This window comes from Lontra canadensis, unplaced genomic scaffold (genome assembly GCF_010015895.1).
Source record: "Lontra canadensis isolate GAN:19392208 unplaced genomic scaffold, GSC_riverotter_1.0 scaffold2, whole genome shotgun sequence".
Lineage (NCBI taxonomy): Eukaryota > Metazoa > Chordata > Mammalia > Carnivora > Mustelidae > Lontra > Lontra canadensis.
Window position 1 is genome coordinate 17251863 of NW_022630996.1, and position 13162 is coordinate 17265024.

Below are 13162 nucleotides of genomic sequence, written 5' to 3' on the forward strand. Positions count from 1 at the left end.
CACTAATGCTGATGTGACTGCTGTTGGTTTGGGGGCTACTGGGTGGTGGCAGCTAGATTTTTTTTTACCTATTATTGATGATAGGTGGTGCCCCAGACATGCAGGCAAACTGGTTATTTGCTAGGTCAAGTTAACCCAGATTCCTTTTTAGCTTCTTGAGTGATGCGAGCCTTAACACCACATATTAATTAAAGTGTTTATTACTTATAGGACTAGTTGTATTTGAAATGAGGTATTTATTTGCCTTTTAAAGATTGAAGATTTCAATTTAACAAACTTTTGTTGAATAGAAGCTAAAATAAATAGTTTAAAAATATCTGTGGATGGGGCCCCTGGTTGGCTCAGTGGGTTAAAGCCTCTGCCTCCGGCTCAGGTCATGATCCCAGGGTCCTAGGATCAAGCCCCGCATCGGGCTCTCTGCTAGGCAGGGAGTCTGTTTCCCTTCCGTTTTCTCTGCCTGTCTCTCTGCCTACTTGTGATCTCTCTCTCTCTGCCAAATAAATAAATAAAATCCTTTAAAAAATATCTAGGGATAGATCAGTAATAATAAGAAAATTAAAGTTTTTTGCCTCAGTGAAACTTGCTTAGGTGTTTGATGCATATTCTTCAGATTTCACTGTTTTTAGGTGACTAGCTTCATCTATTCAGTAGGCATATCGAGCTCCTGCCTGTGTGAGAGTGCTACGGTTACAGAGATAAGAGACAGTTCTTCTCTCATGTATCCTAGAAGAAGAATGTATTACAAGGATACATACAAATGGAATATCAAAGCACACTGAAGGGTAGGGGAAAGCTTTTCATAATTCCTAAATTCATTCTTGAATTGAGTTTTGAAAGAATTAGGTAGAAAAAACTTCCAGGTGGGTACAGAAACACGAGACCACATGTAGATCGAGGGAAGGAATGTGAGATAAAGTGATGGCCAAATCAAGAGAGACCTTATGTACCAACTAAGTAGTTTGAATCATATTTTGAAGATTAAGGGTAGCTGTTGAAGAATTTGAAGCAGGGGTATATGATAGCATTGAGGAGATTGAATTGGGGTGGAGAGTAAGATTTGTGGTGGGGAAACCAAATAGAAGCCAGTTTCAGAAATCTAAGTAGGAAGTGATAAGGGCCTACATTTAGGTAAGGCAATGAAACTGTGGAGACAGATACGGATACTAACTAAAATTATCTCAAAAGTGGAATTTTCCGGCCTGTGGAGGTGATACGGAATTGAATATGGTTGCCAGGTTTGGGAATTTTGGTTGAGCAGGTGGGTTAGACCATTCCTCAAGGTAGGGAACGCGAGAGGAGGAATACTTTTCTGGGGGGAAATGTTGAATTAAAGTTAGATGTGTTGAGGTTGAGTCGCTGTTGGAACATCTCATTGGAGATGCTTAGTAGGACTAAGATACAGACTAGAGATACAGACTAGAGGTCAAGAGAGCGCTTATCCAGGGACTTGAGATTTATGAGTCATTAGTGTGTGTGTATTTCCAGCCTTGGGTTTTGAAGAGGTTACGAAGAAGAATAAATAGAGTCAGCATGTCATACTACTCACATTCTTCTGGTTTATTGTGTAATTTGGGCCGATGCCTTTCTATTTCAGTTTTGCTTTTGGGAAATGATGTTTGTTTGGCTAGCACTGATTCTCAATCTGCCCCACCCAGTACTACTTACTGCTGCCATGTGTACCGTCTGTAATGTAACATCTATTTCATACTACCCTAAGAAGTGCTGGATAATTAAATTCTAATACTGTTAGGCAATGTGAACTAACCTGTGTTTTATTTAGAAGGCTTTACAAAAATTTGTAAGACCTATTTTAAAAGATTAACTTTAGAAAGGAAATACCTTATTTTAAAAAATAAAACCACTAGTGTTCTTAGACAGAATAAGATCTGTTTGTTGAGTCCTATACCTTGGACATGTCCAGGATTTGTTTGTGATTTAGCCCGCCCGCCCGCCCGCCTGCCTTTTTTTTTTTTTTTTTTTAAATAGATGGGGTGAGAGAAAAGGGTCACAGGGAGGGGCAGAAGGAGAGAGAGAATCTTAAGCAGGCTCTACGCCCAGCACAACCTAATGTGGGGCTCAGTCTTACAACCCTGATATTATAATCTAAGCCAAAATCAAGAGTCAGACGCTTAACTGACTGCCACCCAGGTGTCCCTAGTTCCTGTGCTTCTGGTCAAGGCAGAAACTATTTCTGAAAACTAGGAGGAAGCCATCTCACCAAACCAATAGAGTCTGACATAATCCTTAGGATAGGCTTAATTTAGTATCCATAGCCAGATTCTAAGGGGGAAAATGTGCTATTAAACACTGACCAGATGATTGAAGTATATTAATTTTACTTTGCTAAGCTGCATTTTCTGCATGGATGAATATTTAAGATAACAGTTAAAAACTAGGTCCTGCATTATTATATATATTCCTGTGGCCCTCACTGGTTTCTCCCAATTTCTTTTCATTTTCTTTCTGAAGGGAGAACCTAACGATGAAACTTTAGACCTTGCCATTTAGGTTGCCACTAGAGCTCTCCACAGGTGGAGGTTTTTGTGCCCTCAGAACTGACATGAAGCAGCCTGTTTACCCTGCCCAGGACAATGGATACTGAGGAGTACGGTATGCAAAATGAGTTTTAAGAAGTCAGCCCTGCTTGGGATTGAAATCAGTGACTTAATACTGAAAGCATAGGTCTGTATACCATTTGAGCTATCCAGCTTTTGATTAACTTATAAAATCTGCCTTTATTTTATTTTATTTTTTTAATTTAATTTAATTTTTTTTAAAGATTTTATTTATTTATTTAACAGACAGAGATCACAAGTAGGCAGAGAGGCAGGCAGAGAGAGAGGAGGAAGCAGGCTCCCCGCTGAGCAGAGAGCCCGATGTGGGGCTCGATCCCAGGATCCTGGGATCATGACCTGAGCCGAAGGCAGAGGCTTCAACCCACTGAGCCACCCAGGCGCCCCTAAAATCTGCCTTTAAAGGGAAGAATTCCTGGGAGACTATCTTTGCCAAGTTTTAATAGAATGAATTTTGTGGATGAGTTATGACCCTTAAAAACTGAATTCAGTAACAGAAATGCTGACAGACTTGAACTAGAAGAGGACAGCTATATTATAGTTTTATAATCTGTAGTTAAATGAGAAAAGAAACCTTTAAAGTTTTCTGTTCTAATGCTTTGAAAACAATTTCTTTTTCTTGTTATTTGAACTTTAATAATAGACATTAGCATAAACCTAATATCCATGTCAAAATAAGACAAGGCACATTGCTGTAGCATAGAATTATTTTAAATCATAAACTTTTAACTAATAAGTATTTCAGATCTTCTCTTCTAAATAAATTTGTTTTTAAACATTGATTTTTTTTTCCTGGCAAGCTTCTATATACCCATTCTCACCTCAGTAAATCACTAAGTGATTATTGAGTAAAGGTAATTTGTGTATTTAGGCATGTGTAGGATTGTAACAAAAATGAAGAATTGAACAGAATTTTAGAATATATATTTTCTGCATTGAGGACTTCATTTAATAACCTTCTTTATATTTGTTGATATTCTTTAATGCCCTGTGCCAACATTTTAGAAATTTTGTTAGAAATTTCTTACAAGATTTATCATATTTCAATAACACACACAGATTTTTTTATCCAAAAGATAATGAATACCTTGAATTTATAGTATGTATTATGCCAAAATTTAATAAGTAGTTAGATGTTCTTTTAGCTTTACTAGCTCACTGAGCAATAGAGGGTGGTTTTTGTTTTGTTTTGACATTCTTTTTCATATAGTAAAATCCACAGCCCTCTATTACATCGACTAGACCGAGTTTACAGACTTAATCAATGGAAAAGTAAAACTGGCACCTCTTGATTTCCTGGTTTTGTGTATCTTGGGTGGAGCTGACTCCTGGGTGTGAAGGTTGTGATGGGAAATGATGCTAGGTACTTGCAAGAAAATACTGGAAGATGTTTGCCAAACATCCTGTCTCAGTATGATTTTCTCATACCTCAGAGCCCTACCCTATTTAAAGTTACATCTAGATGCATGTTGTTCTTGTACTGGAACCTGTTCAGTCACTTTTGGTGGAATACTAGCACGGCATCTCTCCCGTGTAGCCGTCTGTGCAGGAAATTTGGCAACGCAGTATTTGAAATGAATTTCTAACAGGTTTTGCAAAGTTGCTGTTTAAAATCAAACTATGACTAAAACTAAATGCATCATTCTACCAACACTGACTTCCCTTGCTGACTGTTTTGTCCATGCTACCACCATCATTTTGCTTATCTTGCAGATTTCAAACTGCTAGTCCTTTTATGACTGAGTTCTTGATAGCTTCAACCCATGGTGACCTCTTCCTTGGATGAACTCACAATATTTACCTTACCACTAATTTTTCACACTCATCCTTTGTGTTGTTATTGCATTATTATTTAATTTGAGTGTCCCGGTGATTAACCTCTCAACCCTTTGAGGCCTGACAGTCTTTCTCCACAGCATCATGAATAAATGAATCGTCGGGCATATTCCTATTCTCTGTTCTCTAGATGTCAGTTTGGGTTTCTTTCTTTTCAGGGTCCTCTTCGTGTCTTCCTTTGGCCTAAACCACCTATTGCTCTTGACTTGACTACTCTGGTTCTGTTAGTATCTTGTGTTAGTGGAGATTATGAATGATTTTAGGAGATCCTGGGGCTAATTTTATGGGACTAGGGGGTGATTTTTCTACCTTTTTTCCTATCTCAGGATCCATTTTTAAAACTCTGCCACAAAAACTATACTTTTTTACAGTTATTTTTAATAGGCATTCATTTATCAAAATATATTCTGGAATACTGTATCTTGGAAGCAATAGTTTAGATATATAAAAAAGGAGGACTAACTGGAAACAAAGAAGAAAAATACTGTTGAATTGCCAAACACGAATTTTATTTCCAGACTCATTTGCTTGCTGTGGTACTTCTCCCCACCCCCCACCTTATAGCCTAATGGAAACAGAACACACAGAAGTGTAAATAATTATAATAATGCATTATATAAGTAACTGCAAAGTAAGGTCTTAAACTATTTTTTTTTAGCCACCTGGCATTTTGTATATACCATCTTTTGAGCCATAATTCTATTGAATTACAGATGGGGATTCTAGAGATTTAGTAGAACCTCATTTTAAACTGGAAAAAGTTGAGGTAAGTGATTGCACCAGGTCACACATGTAGTAAATGAAGAAGTCAGGAATGGAGGCCAGGTATCTCTTAAAGATTATTTTAGTAAGTAATAACACATACATGTAAAAAAATAAAACAGTACAATGAGGTGTTCTGTGAAAGGTAAGTTTTCTTCCTATCCCATCTTTCTCTTCCCTCATTTTCTACCCCAGAGTCAAATTACTAGTTTCCTGGGTTTTCAAGAGCTGTTCTATGTGTAGATAAACATAGAAATGTATACATTCCCCTTGATGCAAATGGTAGCATGTTTGTATATACTCTTCTGTACCTTTTTTTTTTCCACTTTTTTTTTTTTTCCACATGGCATATGTCTGAATTTTATGGAACCCAGATATGCTTATTCTTTGGTCCATGAACTTCCATTTTACTACATTGTCTGTCATTTAAACAACCAGTTTTTTGTTCATGTGAATGGACAAAGTGTTAAATTATTCGTTGTCTCTAGTATATATTGCATTCCTCATGTGACCATAATGTACTATGTCACACTGCTTTCAGAAAGAGATCATGGTCATTGGTTTATTTTATAATAAAGTTGAAGGTAAAAAAAGTAAGTGAAATATATATAATAGTTATTGCTAGTAACCTAAAATATCTGATTAGGATATTTACTTTCCCATTTGAGAAAGAAATGACAGGCAGAGTTTTCAGGAAAATGATTTACCTTTAGACTTGTGTAAAATCTGTTTGGTATGTACAAAAATGTTTAATTTCTCAGTGCCAGTGAAGAGCAATGATTTATAAATATCAAACCACAAATCTTTATTTTCTAAATTTTTAATACCTATTTTTTTAAGATTTTTATTTTTAAGTCATCTGTATACCCAACATGGGGCTTGAACTCACAACCCTGAGATCAAGAGTCACACACTCTACTGACTGATACAGCCAGGCTCCCCTATTTTCTAAATTTTTAATCTCCAACCTCATATGCAAATAACAGACACAATTTTTGTTTCTCAAACCAGATTGTAACTATGTGTTTTAATCTTCTTAATATGCCTCATGATCATCTGCATAAAAATGTATCCTTAATTTTGGTCATTTTATTTTGGCATATATATATATATATATATAAATGCAATTATGGCTTTATTTTTCAGACATTAATGGGGCCTAAAGAACACAGTTTTAGATCTTTTGGACCAAACTATATCACAAAAGTCAAATCCATTAAAAAAATATGTCCCATGCCAAATGTCCATGATAGGATTTATGGAGGCTAAGTATTTATATTTGAATTTTACTTTAGATGGACAGTAATCCTGCATTCTCCCTAAGATGGCAGTACTTCTCAATGCACTATTTACTGAGTAATTCTGTTTGAAAATAGTATTAATTATAAGTCCATTACTGGTTGGAAAAAAGTTAATCATACTAAAAGTATATTTTTATAATACTTTCACAATAGTTAAAATTCAGTAGTAGAACAAATAAGATATCTTTGAGGCTTATAGCATTAGTGCTGCTTTTACGTGTGTTGTCCTCAACTCTGAATACAGGGTTCTCCTGGTTCTTACTGCATTCTGACTTCGGAATTCTTGATGTAAGAGAACTAGTCTTGTCAAAAACTGTGATAAGTCAGGTTAGAACCTGCATTTATAGGTCTCTCTCCTATGGAGATGTTTTCAGAAAACAAAAGCTGACAAACAGAGCACCCCAAACGAAAACAAACTCATGTAACCATGTATTATGTGAGACACAGAAAATATTTTGATATTTATTCTATGATGTAAGTTTATATGTTCCAATTCTACCTCTACTTGAAATATTTTTTTGTTTTTGCATAAATGACTAATTTAACAAGTGAAACCAACACTTGTTGGTGACATTAAAAAAAAAAAACAACAATCTTGAGCCTTCTCTGCTGTAAAAACTAAGCTGTAAATTCACAAGGTGGTGCCCTGGAGCCTGGAGAAACACTGTATTTTCTTCCTCCTTTTTCCATAATTTTCATTCCTAATTGGTTCTGGTGTGCGTGCGTGTGTGTGTGTGTGTGTGTGTGTGTGTTGATTGCATTTGGATGTGTATATGTGTGTTTGAAATCACATGGCACATGGCATTGTAGTTTGCAAATGGGGAACAAGACAAGGAACAAATAGGCAGGCTAGCCTCCCTACCAGGCCTCACAGGGAACTTTGACATGGCCATTACTTTCTAAGGCTGGCCTTAATTACGGGTTGATCTAGCAAGGTGACTAGGTGCTAGAGAACTGGGTCGCTCTAACCAACCTCCTAGATATGGTGTGCAAATTCCACAATGCTAGTTTTAAAATTTTCAATGAGGGCTATCAGGCATACTGGCTTCTCATTTTTAGGGCTCAGTGTATGTTCTCCAAATAGGCAAATCTACAGTCTACTAAATTATAATCAGAAGATTGCTTGATGAGCATTGAATCAGCTCTCAGTGACCAAAATCAGCAAGTTCTGGTAGTATAATGCATTCATCTTTCCCAGGGAATATATTTGCCACCCAGACCAGATGTTCTTCAATTCTCAGAGCATCCTTTTTACTAGACCAGGCTGCAGACAGATGGCCAGCTTTTGATTTCTTGATTTTTTTCTTACATAGTTACTATAGATGATCTCCTTTAGCACATTTTTTCCCATTAGAGTATAATAAAATGGCATTCATATCTGTAAAATAGCTCGGTGCCTGGCATACAGTAATTAAATGATAACTAATATTGATAAGTATAAATAGTGTTGAGTTCAGGTCACCTTGATACTTGTATCGTCAAACACAGTGTTTTGGGCCATTTCTTTAGATGAGCGATCTATTTCATCTTTTACATTTTGAGTTATTTTCATTCTTTATTCTCTAATTCTTTTAACTCCTTAATTTCATTTATCCTTAATATTGAATCCATGAGCTAATTAAGGACAATCATTTTTGGCTCCGAATGATTTTGTTACCATTTTGTTTTTGAGACTTTGATTCTTTTCAAATTTCAGTTTTTTGCTCCAAAATACCTCATTCCCTACAGTTTCCCATCTGCAATGTGAATCTGTTGAAAGAGATCATCTTCAAGTTACTGCTCAGCTCTAGAATAGATAGAATTTTAGATCTTTTTTGAACAGATCATGTCAGGTATAGCCCTTGCCATCTAATCACGCTTACTTTCATTTCAAGCTCTGCCTGAGTCTTTCTCATAGCATGTAAAGTTATTTTGAAAATAGTAGCAGCATCGGGATTGTTAGAATTACAGGGAGGCAATAATTGAAAACCGCAGAGGTAGAGGTGTGATGATGGTGAATGATCACCACCAGTCAACAATGAAATTGCAGGTATGACAAGTACACAGTTGGCAGAACTTTTTGAATGTAAAGGAGTATAGAAAGGAAAAACAGTTGATTACTCTAGCAACAATGAGCACTGTCAGCCTTCTGGTCTTCATCCATCCAGGGATCAGTTATTCTTTTAAGAGTGGCAAAATAGATTTAGGAAAACAGTGGGGACATTGCCACAGCTCTTTCTCGTATTTGTAAAAATACAGATTATGGTGAATTTTTGAAGCTGGTGGTCTCAGAACCACTGTTGTGGGAGTTCAGAAAATGGAGAGACCATTTCAGACAGATATTCAGGGAAAGCTTGTCAGGAGTGGCTTTGGTCTGGGTCTTGAGGGATGGGCAGTGCTTGAATAGATGAAAGGAGGGAGAAAACAGTTTTTGATGGGTGAAATACCAAGAATAAAAGCATAGAGGTGAGAAATAGTAGTGTATGTTAGGGGAGTGGAGAGCCAAGTAGTTTGGTACAAAATTTCTTAAAAATATGGTCCAGGAGAGAGAATTGAGGCAGTGCTTCCTGTCAAATACCACTTACTTCAGGATTAGAAAAACGTGGTCGTTCAGCACGGAACTGGATGGAACTATTGATGCCTCTCAGTGCATCAAGCTTCCTGTTTTCATGTGCTCCCTGATGTCCTCAAAGAATTCCATTTTAAAACACTTTTTGGAAATTGGAAAGGCTGTCAACATTTTCAAAATAATTCTCTCTGTATCTCTCTAATATTCAAGTGGAAGGAAAAAAAAGTGCTATCACTCTGAGGGCGGATGTGCGCCTGTCATGTCAGGTACACTTCATGGCTTTCCTGCTTTGATGAGGGAAGGATAACCACACGTTACTGTGTCTCGTTACTCTCCATATCAGCTGCTGTCACCACCTTTCCAAGAGATATTACTAAGAAAGAGGAACAGAATATCTTGTTTTTCTCTACTAGACAGAAGTCTGCTGCCTTTCAAGAGGCCTTAATTGAATGTGAAAGCAGAGGAAATAGTGTCACTTGACTCTAGCTTGAAAGTCTTGGAGGAATTTAGTGTCCCAGTACAGAGGCTACCTCAATCTGACAAAACATTCTGTGGAATTCTGCTTTGGTTCTGCATACCTTTGTGAGTCAAAGATTTCATTACTTGTTATCATGGAGAAAAAGTTGCAGCTGATCATTGAAGAAGATGTATGTGTTGCTATGTCAAAGACCATATTGTAATTTCATCTCAACAAGCCAAAACTCACTCAGATTTACTACTGGGCAGTTAGAATTTTTTAAAGTAATTTTCTTCAGGAAGCCACCATTTTTCTTTTATGAAAAGTAACAATGTGAGGGAGGCATAGTCATTTATAAATATTGGTTTTTATATATTGCTCATGTTCAGGAAATCAGTTTCCAGTGCAATGAAATAAAGTATAGGGTGTATGCATTTGGGTGCATGTTTCTGGAAAAGAAGTCTGTATCTTTAATCGGAATCTCAGACTGGTCTTTGACTCCCCTGAAAGGTTAGGAACTAATAATTTAGCTAGTGTGGAGTCAATAGGATGCTATGGATGAGCAAAGGAATGACAGGAAATTAGAAAGCTCATGTGAAGAATGTGAGAAAGAAAGCTTCAGCAGGACTGAGGGGTGATTGAGGAATTCAGATAAGCTCCAGGCTCTGAGTTATCCTAATAATCTGAAGGTAATTTTCTAGATAGAGCTTCTCAAAGGTAGGAAGCCCCTGTTACCTTCTTCGGTCTTAGTGTGTAAGCACAGTGCCTGAGAAAATAGGTACTCAAAAATGTCAAATTGAATCACTCTACGGTTAATGAAAGTTGGACTACAACACCCAAAATAAATGTTCTTCTGTTTTATCTGTATTTAATCCTGTTTATAACTCACTTGGTGGAAAATAAGGTTTTTGAAGAGAGAATGCTTTATAAATAGCTCAAACAACCTTTTTGTTCAGGAGTGGTTAGTTAACGCAAACATTTGGCCTCTTTGGATTTGTTCTGTGTAAGTTTTATTTCTGATAAACATTTACTAGAGGTGTGCCTCTAGACATGATAATTTTGTCCAGTCCCTTCAGAAAGAAGGAAACTTGTAGGATGGTGTGGATGATTAGGTCATCATATATTTAAGCAATATTCTAATGAACATCTAAATTTGGATTTGTTCATCATTAAGTAAAATCAACCTGACAACTCTGAGGTCATTTTGGCTTAAAATATCTTTGGAACTTATAATGTATTTTCTATCAATTTAACAACAATGCCCTGGAATCCCACCCCTACATTGTATCAGTATAATTTTCTGTCATCTTTAAGCATTTTCCTGGGACAAGGTTTGGCAAAACAGACTTCTTAAGTATTAATAACTGCTAAAAATTTAAATGTGTTCTCTTGGAAGACAAAGATGTTTAGATTCCAGTTCATTGTAAACATTTTAGTTTTGCTCCCCCTAAGTTATTTTAAGTTAAAGAGAAAATTATTGAATACATTGTTAAAACACTGGTATTATAAAAAAAACATTTGTTCCAAAAATATAGTTGTTTTTTTCTGTGGCAATTATAAATCAAATTAGTTTTGTTAAAAGCCCAGAAATCCTCCCCCCCCAACTTTTGTCTGAAGCAGAAATGATTACTAGAGTAAAATAAGGTCTGATGCCCACCAGTTTGCTAAATAAGATGATTATTTTCATAAATTTGAATTGAGAGAAAGTTAGAATGGGTACATAAGAATGGAGTAAAATTTTATTGAATTAACTTGTTTTTTTGTTATAAAAATAAAAAGTGCTTATTGTATACAATTTGGGAAATATCTCAAGATTACCTGAAGCCTCATCACCTGGAGATGACCATGTCACGTTTTGGAGTGTTTTACACATCTGTGGTGTGGTGTGTGTGTACGTACACACATACGTATACACCTCTACACACACAGTACAAATGGGGATGAAAACGGATTTTTTTTCATTCCATCTAGTATACATACTTTCCCATATGATTAGGTTATTATTTCCCAGCATTATTTTAATAGGCTAATATCCACTATAAGAAAAAGACCGTAATCAAACCGACATCTTACTGTTGGATATAGGATATTTCCAGTTTTTCTCGAATTTTTAAAATTTTCGTTGCTTTTTGTTTTTGCTGTTTTCTTCTGTTATAGATACTGCACTGAACACCCTGTATGGAAATTTTGTATGTATTCATAATTATTCCTTACGGGGAAATTCTAAAACTAGAATTGCAGGTCAAAGTATTAAAAAAAAGAAGGGTTCTGATACATTTCCTTACATTGCTAAAACCTGGATGAGACTTCAGCTGGGTGCTGGCCTCCCCTGATCAACACAGGTTTCTCCCCTGTGACGGTGGGACAACCTGTTGGGCGGAAGCAGCATCGCGCGGAGTTTGGGTTCGCGGCTCCCGGATTAGCTTGGGAGGAGCCGGCGCGTGAGTCCCGTTTCTAACCGGCGTGTCTTTGTCTTTCTCCATGGGGACCGCTGCCGCCCGTGCGGGCCGAAGCCTCGGGAAGCCGTCGCCCCGCAGCGCCGTCGCCCTGCGCCCGGCCGCCCCGGGGAGCCGCTGCCCGCCGGCGGGCGCCGTCACCACGCGCCAGGCCGCCGCCAGCTGCCGCGCCAAGCTCCGCGGCGGCGCCGCCCGGGAGCGCCAGCACGCCGCCCGCGGCCTCGGGAAGCCAGCGCCGCCCTGAGCGCCGCCGCGGGCGCCGCCGCTCGGCCACCGGCGGGACTACGCCAGCGCTGCGCACAGCCCGAGTACCTCAGGCGCCCCGCCGTGGCCCGCCTTCCTCCCCGCCCGCCCTCCAGCGCCTCCGGGTCCGGGAAGTCCCCTCCGACAGCCGCGAACTCCCCGGGGGCTCAGCTGTCCGCACACCTTCCTACCCCCGCCCCCGCCCCCCGGCCCGCGCTGTCATCGAGCCTCGTTCACCGCAGGACTCTTGCCCGCGCAGCCCCTCGGGAGGACCGCGTGCCTTAGGGCGGGCGGGTCGGGAGGATGGCCTCCTTCCTAGTCCATGCTGCTCTCGGAGCATTACTTCCTCATCCTGCCTGCCAAAACCCCGGCTTTTTTGAGAATCTTACCACTGGGCGGTAGCATCCTCTTTCCCTCCGTGTAATTTATCAACTTCCTAGGCAGTTTCTTTCCCAAATTCTCCAAACACTAGCTACCGCCTTAGTCTTCTTCACCTCAAATCCTCCTCCTCAGCAAGCTGGTTACCTCCCCAACCACCCTCCAGACCAACCTCCCCGTCTGCCAGAAGATTGTTTTAATTAGTGTACAAATCCCTAGTGACTACGGGGTCATCAACACAATCTGGAGTGTGTAATGCATAACTGTGGTTGAACTTGAGCTCCAACATCCAGTGTCCTCCTTATAACTTCATCTCCAATGACCATTTTCTTTCCTTCGGATCAGTCCTTGCCCTCGTAGTTCTAGACCGCCGCCCCAGGGGATCCGCTCAGTTTTGCACTGATGCCATGCTTCTCCTGGGGTGCTCCCAGCCCCTAACTGAGGACAGTGTGGGTGTTAGTGATGGCCTGTTCACATGACATGCGGGCTCCTCTAACGAGCAACTGTCCTGGGGACTCCTCCGCAGCCTGGCTGAAATTCTCTTCGAACTGTGCAGCATGCAGTCTAAGGCTGTTCTCGCTCAAGCGCCCTGTCCTTTCATAGTGTCA

At 39.0% G+C, this 13162-nt stretch overlaps 1 protein-coding gene across 4 annotated transcripts in view; it reads left to right on the top strand.

The window, feature by feature from the left end:
• Positions 1 to 12365, top strand: part of ZNF800 (zinc finger protein 800) — a 45865-nt gene extending 33500 nt beyond the window's left edge. For 3 of the 4 annotated variants that reach the window (XM_032869960.1, XM_032869973.1, XM_032869967.1), the window contains one exon: positions 11991 to 12365. In XM_032869960.1, coding sequence (XP_032725851.1) covers positions 11991 to 12177 — 187 coding nt within the window. In that variant the 3' untranslated portion in view covers positions 12178 to 12365. Of the gene's footprint in view, positions 1 to 2469; positions 2710 to 11990 lie in introns of those variants that run through there. The other variant, XM_032869978.1, reaches the window with a different exon arrangement.
• The last annotated feature ends 797 nt before the right edge of the window (positions 12366 to 13162 follow it).